The 16,423-nt window shown below is 43.7% G+C and overlaps 2 protein-coding genes across 4 annotated transcripts in view; one reads left to right on the plus strand and one right to left on the minus strand.

Annotated features, from left to right (window-relative positions):
- LOC115373468 (teashirt homolog 1) overlaps window positions 1-5,902 on the minus strand; it is a 43,424-nt gene extending 37,522 nt beyond the window's left edge. The window contains exons 1-2 of one of the 2 annotated variants that reach the window (XM_030071881.1): window positions 5,804-5,902; window positions 3,081-3,678 (exon numbers count right to left, since the gene is read on the minus strand). In XM_030071881.1, coding sequence (XP_029927741.1) covers window positions 3,081-3,120 — 40 coding nt within the window. In that variant the 5' untranslated portion in view covers window positions 3,121-3,678; window positions 5,804-5,902. Of the gene's footprint in view, window positions 1-3,080; window positions 3,679-3,886; window positions 4,240-5,803 lie in introns of those variants that run through there. The other variant, XM_030071880.1, reaches the window with a different exon arrangement.
- On the plus strand, window positions 4,993-10,132 carry LOC115373469 (prostaglandin reductase 3). 2 transcript variants are annotated; one of them, XM_030071882.1, is made up of 3 exons: window positions 6,086-6,202; window positions 8,141-8,277; window positions 8,430-10,132. In XM_030071882.1, the coding sequence occupies exons 1-3, from the start codon at window positions 6,101-6,103 to the stop codon at window positions 9,358-9,360; spliced, it is 1,170 nt and encodes a 389-aa protein (XP_029927742.1). In that variant the 5' UTR covers window positions 6,086-6,100; the 3' UTR covers window positions 9,361-10,132. The 2 variants fall into 2 exon arrangements, with proteins under 2 accessions (XP_029927743.1, XP_029927742.1); XM_030071883.1 differs by lacking the exons at window positions 6,086-6,202; window positions 8,141-8,277 and adding an exon at window positions 4,993-5,608 and having other exon boundaries at window positions 8,430-10,114.
- The last annotated feature ends 6,291 nt before the right edge of the window (window positions 10,133-16,423 follow it).

The following is a 16,423-nucleotide window of genomic DNA, read 5'->3' on the forward strand; positions in this document are numbered from 1 at the left end:
CTCGTCCTCCTCCTCCTCTTCCTCTGCTGCTTCTTCTTCTTCTTCTTCTCCTTCCTCCTCTATGACTAGCTAACCTCGCCACGGATGAAAGACAGCGTCACTCCGTTTTGTGCCCCCCCGCCCCTCCACCCCGCCACATCCACCACCATCACCCTTCATCTTTCCCTGTCCTTGTCGCTCTCAAATGAGAGGGGTGTTTGAGCGACGAGGTGGGGGCTAAAAGGGCGGGAGCGAGCGGAGGGAGAGAGTGTGGATTTGTTCACGTTTAAACACACACACACACACATATACTGAGGGAAAGGGGGGGGGGGGGTGTTAAGATTTTACACACTTGCTCATGCAGGTACTCCATAGTACTCCCTACCCCCAATTATTATTCAAACATGAAAATTATAACAAGATTAATAAAGTCTATAGTGAGAGCAAGGTATGTATCCTAAGTAGAAAAAACATTCCTCAGATTTAGGCCTTTTTCTGACTTTTTCACAAAACACACACACACACACACACATAAAACCTTCAAAATAAATTCTTGAGAGAGCAATGCAAAGTCTATCTGTGGGGGGAAAAATTATTACATTTTTTTAGAAATCCTTTGCAAAAAAAATCAGATATTTTAACTTAACTGCAACACTGTTGCACTATAAAAGCAATTTTTTTTTTCTTTTTGAATCGGTCTGAATTATTTTTTTTTTTTGAGTGGCCAGTGTTGTAATTACACTGCTGTTGCGTGGACATGAGAGACGTTTAATGCAAAGCAGCCTGTTGCTTTCACATGATGAAATTAGAAATGGCAAAATGCACAGAAATGGCCATAAAGGAGGAGGAAATCCCCTATTAGGGCTCTCATCATGTCTCCCTCACCGGTGTGTTTATACAGGATTTGGCCTTGAAACGGTCTTGTAAAAATGCTCTCATAAAATGGAATATTTTACAAAAAAAATAAAAAATAAAAAAAGGTTAAAGGCGCAAAAACAAAAAACAAAAAACAAAAAAAGGGAAAAAGAAACCCCTCTCAAGGCAAGTCCACTAGTGGAGTTTTTATTCTCTGAGCTCTGATTTCCAGACGCACCATGAGCAATTTCCTCTCTGAGAAGCAGCACAGAGAGGAAGCCACAGGTCAGTACCAGTTCCCAGTGGACCATCAGGCTGGTGTGTGTTTATGTATGTGTGTGTGTGTGTGTGTGTGTGTGTGTTTTGTTGCTGCTGGAGGAGCAGGGAGTGGAGGACGCTATCTCCAACCAGCTGTCATGCTCACAGAAGAATGGAAAACGTCCTGTCTGCCAAGCTGTGATTGACCATTACAATACATGATGGCACTCAATGGGCAAGCTAAAGGATCAATGGAGTGTGTGTGTGTGTGTGTGTGAGTGTGTGTGTGGTGGTGAGAGCAAGAGGAGGGGTCAAAGCGATGTTTTCATGCCTCCATCTACATGCTCTCACTACATCCAACCTTTTCTAGCATGATGTTGCACCAAAACAAGAGCCGATCCCCGTCTCTCTCTCTCTCTCCCTCACACACACACACACACACACACACACACACAAAGAAGAAAAGTAAGGCTCCATATCTAAAGACGCAGCCTTTCTTCACAGTGTGGGCCAGAAATCATGTGAGCAAGCAAGCAAGAAAGAAAGCGAGCTACAGAGCAAAGAGAGCAAAGCACCGGTTGAATGTTCTGTTCTTCCATCCTACACTGCTCCTCATCCTGATCCTCCTCCTCCTCCTCACCATCACCACCACCACCACCATCATCATCATCATCGCCGGCTCCCTGCTTAAAATGATAAAAAACCTGCCGAGTTCAAAGTCTTCGGCGCCTGGCCCTCCTGTTCGTCCCGCTTTGCACCTCATATTTCAAAATCTCTTTAAAATTCTATAACTGTCTTTTGTTCACTCCAGTTGTTAATGCCTAACTTCAAAGGCTCGGCCTCATTAGCACAGAGGTAGAAACCCCTGTCACTCATTTACATTTGTTTAAAGGCTGCAGGGAGAGACGAGAGGAAAAAGGGGGGGAGCCGAAATCCAAACCACTAGAAGTCAATCGTGCCGGTCCTCTGCCAACACCTGGTTTTATCAATTGGTCACATAGTAAATATTATAGTCCCCTGCAGCAGGGGATATTGATTTGATTGCTGGACTGAGTCTTACAATGAATGTGGGGGGAATTTGGATGGGGTGAGTGTGAAATAATAATAATAAAAAAAAAACATACCTTTACCTTTAAGAAGCAAGGGTATACGTGGGGATTCAAAAACCTGATATTTTTTTTAAAAAGAAGAAGAGGAAGAAGAAGTGTTTGGCCAGCTTTTTTTCCCCCCTCTGATCTTTTCTACACATCCTCCCTCCTTTCATCTGCCTTTAGTATTTCCCCCTAAATATCAAAAGATACGGATTTCCCCCCTTAATTCAAAAACTTTTTTCTCCTCTTTTTTTTTTTGGTTCCTCCTTGAGACAACAGGGGGGTTTGTGTGTTTTGAGTGGCTAAACCTACCAGAGGCATGCCTGTCTCCATAGAGGGATTTATTGATGTTTATCAGGGATGAATAGATCAAAGACTGCCACATGACAGGCGATCAATCACGCATCAAATCAAGGATGGCAATCCTCTAATAAAACAGAAAGAAAAGGGGAAAAAAAACCGGCTCTCACCAGTTTTCTCCCCCTTCTTTCCCAGTCAATTATTCATCATTACTCACTCTTGAACCTCAAAAGCAGCCCTTTATTCCCCATAACATGCCATTTAGTTTATCTCACCAGTCTTAAGAGAACTTTCCTGGCAAGTGTGGGGAAAAAAATTCTCAAAAGTGGCATTGCGCAGATCTGTGCGTAATTTGCGCTATTAACCACGTTTAAAAAAAAAAAAAAAAAAAAAAAAAACAACGGCGGCTCACGGTGAGTTGCGCGCTGTTATTATTAACAGCACTTAATTAAAATGGAGTTGCAACATGGGATCGCAGCACACACAAGGCACAGTGATGTGAGAGGAGAGATTTGGATTTTGTGTTGCTAAATAAAAATAGTTGGCGACAGGGATGGGAAATGGTGGTAAAAGGGGAGGAGGGGGGGCGGGTTATACCTGCTGATCTCCGCGGCTCTTGCTGCTTTCTCCTCGGCATACTGACCGTCACTTTCCACGGTGCTTCTCATGCAGGAATTACAAACAAATCAAGTCTATCAGTGGAGAAAAATCATCCCGTTTTTTTTTCGGGGAGTTAAGGGAGGGGGGGTTTGATCTCGGAGCAGAAATTGTCTGGAAAATCTTCTCTTTCAAACTGGCTTGTCTTTTGAGGACTTAACAGCAGGATTGGCTTCACCGGTAAAACACTCAAAAATTACGAAGGGATTCGGCCGGCTCCTGACATCTTCGTGTCCATCAAAGATCATCTTCCTTCATCTCTGTCATGGCAGGGGGAAAGACAAGCAGCAGCAGCAGGCAAGCAGACCTCGAAACCCAAGTTTTCAGTTCACTCCCCCTGGAAAAAAAAAATCCCCCCTAATCTCGCCGTGTTTGTTTGGACGGGGGAGATACTTTGTTGCGCCTTTTTACGCACACCAAAACCAAAAAAACAAATAAACTCTGACGGCAACCAAGCAAATAAGTCCCGTGTGAGCGCACCACACGCCTCTGATATGTAATGTATCCCTGCGTTTTCTTCTCTTCTCCTGCCACAGACCTGGAAGAGAGGAAAAAGAAGGAGGGGAGACAGATAGACAGGCATTAGATGGGTTAATGTCAGTCCCGTCACCACCACGCCACCTCAGCCCGGATCCAAGCCTCACCAGTCCGGCGGAGACTTTTTCCTCCCTCCCCTCCTTCCCTCTTTCTCTCCCCCCTAGGAAAAAAAAAAACCCCGAGACGATCGGGCTTTCTTTCTTACTTACGTTTCAAGAGTCGTGGAAATGATTTTCACCGCTCATCTCATCTCATCTTAGACATAGTCGGGGTTTTTTGGGGGGTGGGGGGGAGTTGATGCGGTGGAGAGCATATCACTAAAGAGCGAGAGTGAGGGGAAACAAACAAGACGCAGGCGCATCCAAAGCCCTCGCCAACAACAGATCAGATCGACATGGACTAAAATATTTCTCTCTCCCTCTCTCTCCCTCTTTCGCTCTCTCTCTCCGAGGAAAAAAAATAATAATAAAAAAAAACTCCAGAGTGATCCGAGGTCTCCCGAAAAAGAAAAAATGGAAACGCGGTGGATCCAGAAGCTGTTTCAGACAGTCTCAACTGATAGACAGACGCATCGAGTGGCTTTTCCTGCTACATTTTTACTCCTCCCCTCTCCACAAGCGTCACCCCTGACAGAGGAGCCTACCTGTCAATCTTTTTAATTGTCTTGCCCCCCCACCTCCCCACCCCTTCTCTCTCTCCTCTCTCTTTGCTTAAAAAAAAAAATTCCAAACCACTGACAAAGGAAGTGATTGTCCTTTTGGAAACATCGGAAGATCAACTGAAAGCAAACTTATAAGGCACGAATAACAAACCACGGCAACTGTAACCAGAGGCGGCTGCAACAACTTCGATGACATTTTTCTTATAATAGCATGGCACTGACATAAACCACTGGTTTGGGATTCAAGTCTCACTTGCAAGAGGGGGGTGTGGGGGGGCGCCTTGGATTAAGGCATCCAGTAAATGGCAGATGATAATGGACGATGGTAATAAACTGCTCAACAAAACGCACAGGATCAACAATAGAAGCCACTACAAATGTAAAAAGGAGATGATTCCACACACACCGTTAACACTCGTGTTTTGGTTACAGGTGTAGTAGTGGCACAGTGCTGTACATGTGGGCGCGCTGCCGTGTTTTGGCAACAGCTCTCCCCAAATAAGAACGATGCGTATTTACGCAACATAGGACAATGTTTTTTTTGTTATATCCACATTTTGCAAACGGGTCGGCGCGGTGTTTGGCGTTGCTTTCGTGGGAGGGAAGCGCCGAGGATATGTTAGCAGATGAGGATTGATTTGTTTCACCTTACTAGGAAGTGAGTGTCGTGTCCGGGAAGGGGAGGGACTCCCGACGACAAGTCTGGGGCGCTGCTGTGCTACTTACAAGGCTGCACCAGTGCAACCGTTTTTAATCCTAAATAGACGATTCAGTGCACGTTATTTATTGCTTAAGTAACGGATCACCGCGCTACAAACTGTGGTGGCTCTTATTTCGTTGTTTTCGAGCGCGTTTGGCCCGGTCCGGCCTGGCCTGCACGGTCATGTGCACAACAGAAGCCTATAGCGCAGGCTAACGGCAGTCGGGTTTATTACTGCCACAAATGCACGTCAAGTTGCCCGTGAACTTTGTCACATTTCTACGCCATGTCCAGCGCGGTGTTTGTGAGAAACAGTAGGAGGGCGTTTTCGGTAATCGGCGGGGGGCGCAGAGGCACCGACGCACTTTCTGGAGTTCATCCGGTTGCGCGGCGCTCCATCATAGATCTTTCCTACTCAGCGCACTTCATGGATTTTAAAGGATCCTCCATACCGAGCTCTATGAAAAAGCTGGTCGTAACGAAGCTCAGTCCAAATTTCAGAGAGGCCGTTTCATTGCAAACCGTTCCGGTCCCGACGCCCGGCGACGGGGACTTGCTTGTCAGAAATCGGTAAGTTTTTTTTTTTTTTTTTTTTTTTTTTTTGGATTGCTGGATAGAACCAGGGACTCATTTTCCCCAAAGCGCGTTACGTGTATGTATTGAACGCCAGTCGCCCCGTGGCTGTTATGAGGCTATTTTTGGATCATAATTTGATGTGGATCTATCGCGATATTGTTGAGAAGTTGCAAAACGGGGTCCACTTACCTCGATTTACCCATATCCAGCACCTGCGATCATCATCATCATCACAAGATGGCAAAATACGTGAGGAATAAGCGCTGTACTGTAATTCCAAGTTCCGCCCCTCTCTGCATTTGTCTATCAATCCATCTCGGCATCCCTCTCTCTCTCACTCTCTCTCTCTCTCTCTCTCTCCCCCTCTCTCTCTCTCTCTCGCTGTCCTCCTGTCTCTCTACGTCACCAACCTGCAAACAGAAAGTCATGTGGGGGGTGGTGGGGGGGGTTAGGAGGAGGAGGGGGGGTTCAGACTGGCATCAAGAGATGGAGATGATGAAGATGGAGATGCAGTTTTACATGGCGCAGCATCATTTCTCTCATTCACAGAAGCAAAAGCCAGCAGTGAGGAGGGTAAAGCTACCTGAAGTCAGTGAAACCACCTTTTTTATGTATATTATTTTAGTCTGCCAAAAAATTATTCTGATGTGAATTCATAGTATCCATCATAGTGAATACTTTAATCCAAGAAAGGGGGGAAAGGAGAGCACAAAATAATACAATTCTAAAAGTCTAGTTGATTTTTGTTTATACTGGTGTTGATTCGCCCGATCATTATCACTGTAGCCCACCAGTCTTTGTGTACTCTATATCTGATTAAATTAGTCTGAGTGAATGCACATTAGAGCTGATAGGGTTGTTTCCTGTAAAACATTCATTTTTAAATTATAATGAGCTTGAAGTGTACTGTATCGGCACCTAATTGTCTATAATGCAGGGCAGTATGTGATCAAATGCATGTGAAAGACCTTCAACCCTAAACCCTGGGTGAGGTAGCCAGTGCCTCACCGTTATTGGAGTAGCTTAGTCAATATCTGAGCTATAACAGTGTCAGGACAGGGGCGTTTTAACTACCATGTAGAAGACATAAGACATTGCATGTGTTTTGGTGTAAACTGGCAACCACTTAACCCATATTGCGCAGCACCAGAGCCATGTTAATCAAATAAAAAAAAAAAAAGTGGATGCGTTCATCAAGGAAACTTGGTGTGGAAAAAAAAATTAAAAATTGATGTGGAAGGGAATGAAGGCGGTGGATTCATGCACCTACAGGACAGGAATAGCCGAGCTGCAGCGACCACTCTGTTCTTCGTTGTGTTATTTTCCATGTATGAATAGTTATTCCTGTCACCGAAACAGGACTTTTCACCTTAAATCCTGAAGGCTCCCCCTTGACATCAGGACACCACCCTCGCATTTCCATCCAAAGGTGCAAATTCACAGCACAAATTGAATTAAGCAAACAAATGCATAAGAGATGGAGGTGTCATCACAGACTGTGATGTGCCGTTTTTCAACTAGTTTGGGCAAAATTAAACACTCTTTGCATTTTTAAAGTGAGATTGCACCCGTGACACTAATGCTTTGTATAATTTTGATAATCAGTGCTGCCTATAAAACAGAAATACAGGCCCTGTGATATTCAGTAGGTAATGTAATATTTTGTAGAGCATGGACTTTCTGTTTTTTTCATTTACATCCAATAACAACTCACAGTAAATTTAGCATTTTTCTTCGACTGCTGTACAGGTGTCGGGTTTTAGCATTAACTTTGCTGTATATGGCTCCATTATGCTTTAAAAGAAGAACTTCAAATTGGATAAATCTGCAGTGTAATTTCTCAACGTTGTAACTCAGTGGAGCTTTTGTGTGGCACATTTACATTTGCATTTATATACAGGGCAAATTATGGCTCCATAGTTTTTTTGTAGGTTGCAAAGTTCACAGTTATAAGCCACATCATCATGATTGAACAGACTATTATGTACACCAGCTGTAAAAGTGAACATTAATGTCAGCTCACATTAGTTTGATATTTTTTTTTTAAAGTGTTTTAAGCTCAGTCACTCTGTATTTCATAGGAAGATCCAAATAGCCGTGCTGTTTGTAATAGCATTCGATTGTGATGTAGCAGATTTCTGTGTAAGGAAACTGATTCCATAGGTATTAGGAGCAAAATCAAGGTGTTTTGTTAGAATAATTAGATCCGTGTGTTAGTGAGTAAAGCCAAGCAGTGTTATCTGGCTGCTCAAAGTGCATGTGTGACATGCACGGTACACATGCTGCCGTAAAAGACAGTGAATGATTTATTCAAGCATTCCTCTCTCGACATATTTGTTTCCTCCGTGTTATCAAGTGAGATGAAAACAACTATCTTCGTGTTGAGGCAAGAAACAAACTATCTCAGGATTTAAAAAAAAAAAATAAATAAGGGGGGGGGCAGTTTGTTCTGGGTGTCTCTGAAGACAATGAATCATGACATCATGCAATGTGTTTTGTGATACAAGCCTTTCCCTGTCAGTGCAGGACTGCTCTCTTCAAGAGGAAAGGGAATCATTGCCAAAACAAACCAGAGCGTTTGCACCCCATGCAGATGTGTTTAGAGCAGAAATCTTGACCTTCAGACACACTGAGGAATTTAGCAACTGTGTGCTTAAAGTAATGTTAGTGATGCATATATTTATTTCTTTATAAAATGCATAAAAAGTTCATGCAAAAGTATACTTTAGTGAATGTATTTTGTTTACACCTTAATCATGTAACTTCTACTTTTTACATGAATCCACCCATATGATTTTCTCTGTTTTTGTTCCAGTTTTGTGGGGATCAACGCCTCTGATATTAATTACTCGGCAGGCCGCTACGACCCCTCGGTGAAGCCCCCGTTCGATGCTGGTTTCGAGGGCATCGGTGAGGTGGTCGGCCTTGGCCTTAGTGCCAGCTCCCATTACACCATCGGGGACACGGTGGCCTACTTCGGCAGCGGCGCATTTGCAGAGTACACGGTGGTGCCAACCAAGGAAAGTGTGCCTGTCCCCTCGGTGAAGCCAGAGTTCCTCACCCTGCTGGTCAGCGGTGCCACGGCCTACATCGCCCTGAAACGTCTGGGCGACCTGGCCAAAGGCGAGACCGTCCTGGTCACGGCGGCTGCCGGCGGCACGGGGCAGTTCGCCGTGCAGTTTGCCAAACAGGCCGGGTGCCACGTGGTCGGGACATGTTCGTCCAACGAGAAAGCTGGCTTCCTCAAGACCGTCGGCTGCGACCGACCCATCAACTACACCTCCGAGGACCTGGGCAGGACCCTGCGGAAAGAGTACCCACGTGGCATAGATGTGGTGTACGAATCCGTGGGTGGCAGCGTCTTCGAGCTGGCGGTCAATTCTTTGGCCACTAAAGGCCGGCTGATCGTGATTGGCTTCATCTCAGGGTACCAGAGTGCATCGGGGATCCCGTCCATCAAAGGGGGGACGCTGCCGGTCAAGCTGCTCCAGAAGTCGGCCAGCGTCCGGGGTTTCTTCCTGCCCCACTTCCCCAGTGACTACAGGGAGGCTCTGGGTAGCATGATGCAGATGTTTGCCAAGGGGAAGCTGGTGTGTGAGGTGGACTGTGGGGAGCTGTCGCAGGAGGGGCGGTTCACAGGCCTGGAATCAGTCTTCCGGGCTGTGGACTACATGTACGCCGGGAAGAACCTGGGCAAGGTTGTGGTGGAAGTGGCACCCCCCTCTGTCAGTAACAGCAAGCTGTGATGCACCAAAGAAATCATCTGTCACTTGAACTCCACTGTTAGATTGTAAATTTAAAAAACAAATTAATTTTGAGGATGTTAGAGCTTGAGAATTATTTTTAATTTATAATGGGGATTTTTGTTCTTTATTTTTGTAAGATGACTGATTTAACACTAAGAAAGCAAAGCAACAATCATTTCATGAATAAATGCAGGTGCTTAGCAAATTGATCCTCTTGGGGTTTTATGGCTTTGCAGGTTATCAGCTGTTAAAACTGTTGATTATTTAAGCTGAAGGTTCAAGAGCTGATAATTTGCCACAGTGAATTAAACAGAAAAAAAAAAATCATAAAATCAGCAGTCACTGTGTATTTATGTTGATGCCACTTACATTCAGATTCCATTTACTCCTGTGTTTTCATGAAACTGAAACTGAGAAGTATACCAGCAGCATTTGTTAATCTTAGGGGCTTCAGTTTTGGTGTGAGTCCAGTTTTGAAATTATTTTACACTCGACGCAATAATGCGCTCGCTTTTAACACTCTCCAGCACTTTGTCTACCATAAATATTTTACGATACGATTTCATTGTTTTTCTAATAGGGCTTAACATCGGTCTTTGCCTGTCAAAAGTGAGTGCTGCTCCAGGTGTGCTTGGTATTTCATTGCCTGTTTGTGGCTGACAGAAAATGCATTCACATAATCAATCTTTTCCATTCACATGCCCCTAAGCTGCACATAATAAAAAAAATTAGTCCGGGTAACCACAGCCTAGACCTGAAAATACTATTGCTTTTCCCCACATGTTAAAAAAAAAAAAAAAATCACATCTTGTTAATGTACTGTGAAATGGCCTTTGACACTTTTTGTTTTATTTTTAGTTTTACTATTTCCTTTTTATGTTTTCAATTTCTTTTTGGAAAAATGATAAAGCGCATTAATGCATCAAGTAGGAATCCTAATCAAATGACAATTTCTAGCTACAGACATCATCAGACAGCTCAGAAGATAAGTGTTTCTTACTTCTTTACACCTTATTAAATACCTTGTGAGGAGAAAAAATGCTGCCATTATCATGGCAGTGACATTTCACAGAAGTGAACTTTTTTTTTTTTTTTTTTTTTTTTCAAGCTGGTAGTGATACACAATCCGTATTTCTTGAATGGTGAGAAGCAGTAATTAGATAAGTTGAAGCAGCCCGTGTATTTATACATGTAGTCTAAAACAAACACCTGTTCCTACCTGGCAGGGAGGGCTGTAGTCTTCATGCACTGTGAACATGTTATTTCCTCATCCAGGTGGCCATTCAAAAAATAACCCAGTGTGAAATACGTTACAGGTGTGACCCCAGCATGCAAAGCTGCTACCTTCGCCAGACTGTGCAGGAAATCAGAAACACACCAGGCCAAGGCCACTTTTGAACCTGCAGTACAGCAAATCAGAGCAGAGTCCTGGACAACGACGGTGGTGATTTAGGAAGGTAGCATATAGGCTACTGCAGTGAAGTGCACGTGTAGTTCTTCACTTGAAATGGTAAATCAATAAAAAAAAAAAAGAGGATTTAATCACAATAACTGTTTGGCTCAAATTACACATAAAAGCATCACATTTGCAGTCAAGCAGAAAGAAAACGCAGATAGGATGTTACTGGCTGTTCATTTTCCTCCAGGCTCTCCCTGTCTTTTACCTTAAATTGTTTGCTTCCAAAATGTCCCAAGTCCATTCATATTGACAAAATCTGCAGGGGACAAAGTGGAGCAATCACCAATGACGGACAAGATGCTATTACATGGTCAATGTGATAAATTATTACATGTCCTATCATTTTAGAGGGATCACTAGTCTTTAATGGACTCCTATAAGTCTTTTTATTTCTCATATTTTGCTTCCTGGCGTCTTTGCTTGATCTTTAATCACTGTGATGATAAAAATTACAAGATTAAATCTGGGCTCATTAAGGCTAAGATCTGGCATGACTTGCCACACCCAATTGATGCCCATTAGCAAGGGCCTCACACTCGTGCTGCAAATTTTAACCCCTGAGATTGAAAAACAACCTCTGTAGCAGGTCTTTTTTTTTTTTTTTTAACTCCTTTGTTTACAGAGTGCAATTAAATTAGGGTTGTGGCCAGTTAAAAAAAAAAAAGAAAATGCATCGAGCTTAGCGCCATTTGACCGACAAAGCAAAAGCCTCGTCGCGGAGCTGTCGCAGTCACCTCTGCTAAGCTACTTGTTTGCTCAAGCGTCATAATGCAAGAGCGTGCTCTTACATGCCGGCCACGCGAAAAGGTGAGAGGGGGCGATGATGCACATGGATGTTGGGTTGAATTTAGCATGCTTGAGTACTGCGTGCATCCATGTTGCACGGCGAGCAAGAGGCGAGGTCTAGCCTCTCTTCAATTAACAGGAGAGGCCTCGTCTCGGCGTCCTCCAGGGCCTACCTGTACCTCTGCTGATTAGTGAGCAGTCACAGCCCCAATTAGAGAACACAGGAACCTGGAGAGACAACAACACTCTTTATTTAATTGGATTGTGTTGCAGTCGGAGGCAGCTAACTGGCAATGTACTGCAGCAATCTGGAAATACGGAGCGTAAACAAGATATTAAAGATAGAGAAGGGTCTTTCAAAAAATACTCACCGATTCTTTGTGTTCGCGCGACTGTGGAAACCTTTCTTTATTCCAAGAAGGGATTGTTTGCGTAGTTTTAGTGCCGAGTTACCGTGTTGCTGCTTTTCAAAGAGGAATTTTGAACTGAACTTGCGTTGCGTCTTATATGTAAGAAAGTAGCAGAGGCTAAAGTCACCGAAAATCAAGTTTACCGCATTTTTTGTGTAACTTGAATTTTAATTACTTTAAGTCAGAACCTATATAAGTAGTATCAAACTTATATGGAAATAGCATCCTTTTTTAATTATTTTTTTTATTTGAAAATATTGACAGAGAACAGATTCTTTGTGTTTGTGCGACTGTGGAAACCTTTCTATATTCCAGGAAGTGCTTGTTTCTGTAGTTTTAATGATGAGTTACCATGTCGCTGCTTTCCAAAGAGGAATTTTGAACTGAACTTGCATCGTTATGTACAGAAAAGTAGCGGAGGCCAAAAACAAACCAGAAATCAAGTTTGCCACATTTTTGCATGACGTGAATTTTAATTATCTTAATACATTATCAAACTTAAATTAGTTATATGAGAACAGCATCCTTTTTTTTTATTATTGTTTTTTATTTGGAAATTTTGACAGAAAATAGCATCCTTTAAATAAACTGATGGTTGTGTTGCCTGATGGTAGTCAAAGTACTTTTGAAAGAAATTAAGAAAAAAAAAAAAAAAAAACATGAATCAATGCTTTTCCTAAAATAGGGAATTGTTAATTAATTACATTTGCTTTTGCCTTGTGATGATTACTCACTGATTGGAGGTCATACTCTACTTTTTCAGTTACATACACAAAATACTCAGCATGTTTTTTTTTTGTTTTTTTCCCCCAGAAATCATAGCTTCATTAGCACCTCTCCCATCTATTTCACTCACATCGACGACAGTGAAGTACATTTTCATCGCATCGCGCCGGCATTGATGGTAGGCCAAATCCTCAAAGGGCTCTTATTTTACTAAACTCTCTCTTTCTCCCGTCCCCCCCTCCCTCACTGGAACATGTGGCAGATAACAAAGACATCACCCTCATTCTGTGGGATGGTAGTCTACCTCCAGGCGCCTAAGGGACACTGGCTGGCTGGCTGCTTGGTGCTGCCAAGGATCCAGACAGTCCAGTTTCTTTCTCTGCGATTCAGTCAGACCCCCTCAACTCCCCAACTCCCCGAGCCCCCGTCACTCCTACCTCCGCCTAATTACTAAACCTAAAACCCCACTCAACTAATTAGCCACAGCAGACCCAGGAACTGTGAGTAAAGGTAAAGAGATGGCTTCATTCAGGAGTGTGTGTGTGTGTGTGTGCGTGTGTGTGTGTGAAAGAGAGAGAGAGAGGGAGAGTGAAAGAAATAGACAGGAAGAGAGGGAAATGCAATATTCAACACGCCTTTAGTGAGCACATCTCTGCAGCCAATTAAAGTCATTTATTAAAGTCTTTGCGAAACTTGAGTTGTGCGTGACAGAATCAGAGGGAATGTGTTTGTTTGTGTCCGTGCGTGTGTTTTAGAATATGTAGATGTGTGTGTGCTGCACGCACCCGCCCACGCACGCATTCGCACACACACACACACACACACATCCACATCTGTGTCAGTATGGCTGGCAATCTGTCTGCCTGTCTGTCTATCAGAGGCGCGAGAGCTCAGTGGGACATAAATTACAATATGCAGCCGCGCCACTTGTGCAAGTCTCAATGAAGGGGAGGAATAACTTTCTTAATCAAGTTCCCCTGATTAATTGTAATAAAGGTGTCATCCGTAAATGTGTCCTCCTGATTGAGTAATTCGAGGCCGGAGACAGTAAGCACATCCCTGGTGATTGGGGGTTGGACGGAGTGGTGGGAGCGGGAGGGGAGGAGGGGATGGAGGACATACTGCGACACAAATAGCTCCCCGGCACACTGGCAGCCTTCGCACAACTGACAGTTATGAAATACAATTATCAGTGTGATCTGCTTAAGAATTCATCAGCGGCTCCTCTGGCCGGTGAAGACGTTCCTAGAGAGGGAGAGAGGGAGTGAGAGAGAGAGAGAGAGAGAGAGAGAGAGAGAGAGGGAGGGAGGGTGACACAAGAGGAGAGAAGGCCTCACTGATTAAATGAGATTTTTATTTTGTCCAGCAGATTGTTCATGTTATGTTACACTACAAGAGGGATGTTTGCACTTTTTTTTTTTTTTGTTACTGATGGCTCCTTGTTTTCTCTATTTGTAGTCATTTCTATCATGGGCCTTCATGCAGCGGAGGGCTAAACCCTCCTAAACCCAGTCAACCCACTTTTTGAATTCGCTGAATCGAGTCCACCCATCTTTTAGGCTGACGTGAGTTTTTATGGCGTACATATATAGCATGCATCCAGGTAAGGATTAATGTGGCCCAGCAAGTATTTGACAAGACGGCGGTATGCAGGGAGGAGGCCGAGTTCAATGTCAACCCGAAGAAGCGCAAGATTTTCACGATATCATATTACGGCATAGTACACAACTCGTGTTAAAAACAGCTTTGGCAAACCGTTTTGAACTGATATCAGAAAGATATTTAGGCCCCGGTTTCACAAAATGATGCAAGCAGCAGCAGGAGGCTGTCTCTACTTTCATATTGCTGCTATATTTACACAGGTTTTGGCGCAGGCCAACATCTAAAATCTGAAACATCAAAATGTCAACTGAGAAGTTATACGTGCGCGGGGTCTCATAAAGGAAAAAGCATAAATCAACGCTGTTTTTTGTGCGAGCATTTGATGTTACTTTATATTGGTGGTTGCTTGCCTTATGATGATCACTACCTGGGGATCGCAGTTTAAACACCTTTTATTTGCCGCTACACCGACGATCAAATTTGATCCGAGCTCGCGTCACTATCTGCGAACACTGTATTGAATATAAAAAAAAGAAAATCAAAAGAGGCGCTCGTGTTTCTATTCACCAGATAAAATCCCTCTCAGCGACATTCATCATAGCTCGCTACCTGCATTAACCCTTTAGGCCATCCTCTGTGGCCTCTGGAGGGGCGCGAGCGTCCCTCACTGTGTCTGTTTAGATGTAGATATATATTCAGGTGAAAGGCAAGGGCACCATTCACCACCTCAGGATTAATGACAACATCATCGCCATCGCCGCGCTGACCAACCCCATATTTCCAATGGCTGGATATAGAGGGGAAAGCGGAGAGAGGGAAGATGGTGGCGGCGGTGGGAGGGGAAAATATGAGCATCCTGTCGGCGGGATGACGGACAGGTCCTCAGTCCAGCTCCCTCAGGTCCCCCCCGTCCTCATTCTTTACTGGCCTAGCTGGCGAGGAAGGCAGCGTCTCTGCGGCCAAGGACACCGGGGTGTCAGCCATGCGTCTGGGCAACATCGTTCATCAGGGCGCATCGGTAATGGGAAGCTCTCTGTGACAGTGGTCATCAGGACACAAAAGCAAAAGGGCCCATAAACATCACATGACAGATGGCCGGGAGGACAGCTTCGGACAGGGAGGGAGGGATGGAGAGCGAGAGATAAAGTGAGATAGAGGGAGAGAGAGAGAAGGACAGAGGCGGAAGAGAGATCTCACGCTGGAGTGTCTCGTGAAAAAATCTTGAGCGTCGAGGTTTACGGACGCCCGTGTTCAATGTCAGCCGTGGAAGGGGGGGAAACTGGGAAATCACGAGGGAAATCATTTTCAACTCATGTCCGGCAAAGAGACGTAAACGGTGCCTGGTGGTAAAAATTCAAGTTTACCTTGGGAAGACAAGACAGAGCGAGGATGTGGGCTGAAGCAACCCGCACTGCATGCAGACAGGGCCAGAGAGCCTCGATAAGCCAGAGTTTATGTCGACACGAATGCAAAAATTGTTTCACCCGGGGAAAATATGTGCTCACATGCAAAAAAAAAGTGAGGTGAACGCATACACTGCAAAAAGTCAAATCTTACCAAGATTATTTGTCTTATTTCAAGTCAAAATGTCTTATTTCTAGTCAAAATATCTCATTACACTTAAAATAAGACATGATCACCTCAGAAGTAACTTGTTTTTAGACAATTTTCACCTGTTTCAAGTGAAAATTAGCTTGAAACAAGAAACAAATTCAGCCAATGGAACAAGCAAAATTTTACTTACTTTTCACAAGTAAAAATTTGCTTGTTCACTTGGCAGAATATGTTTCTTGTTTCTAGCAAATTTTCACTTGTTTCAAGCAAATTTTCACTTGAAACAGGAGAAAATTGTCTAAAAACAAGTTACTTCTGAGGTGATCATGTCTTATTTTAAGTTTAATGAGATATTTTGACTAGAAATAAGACATTTTGACTTGAAATAAGACAAATACTCTTGGTACGATTTTGACTTTTTGCAGTGTAAGTGATGGCCCCCTGATCCTTATTGTATTGACGCTTTAAAAGGAAATCAATCTGCTTTCAGAAGGAAATCAAGGTCAGCAGTGCTGACACCGAAAAC

Source organism: Myripristis murdjan, chromosome 16 (genome assembly GCF_902150065.1).
Source record: "Myripristis murdjan chromosome 16, fMyrMur1.1, whole genome shotgun sequence".
In the NCBI taxonomy this organism is placed as follows: domain Eukaryota; kingdom Metazoa; phylum Chordata; class Actinopteri; order Holocentriformes; family Holocentridae; genus Myripristis; species Myripristis murdjan.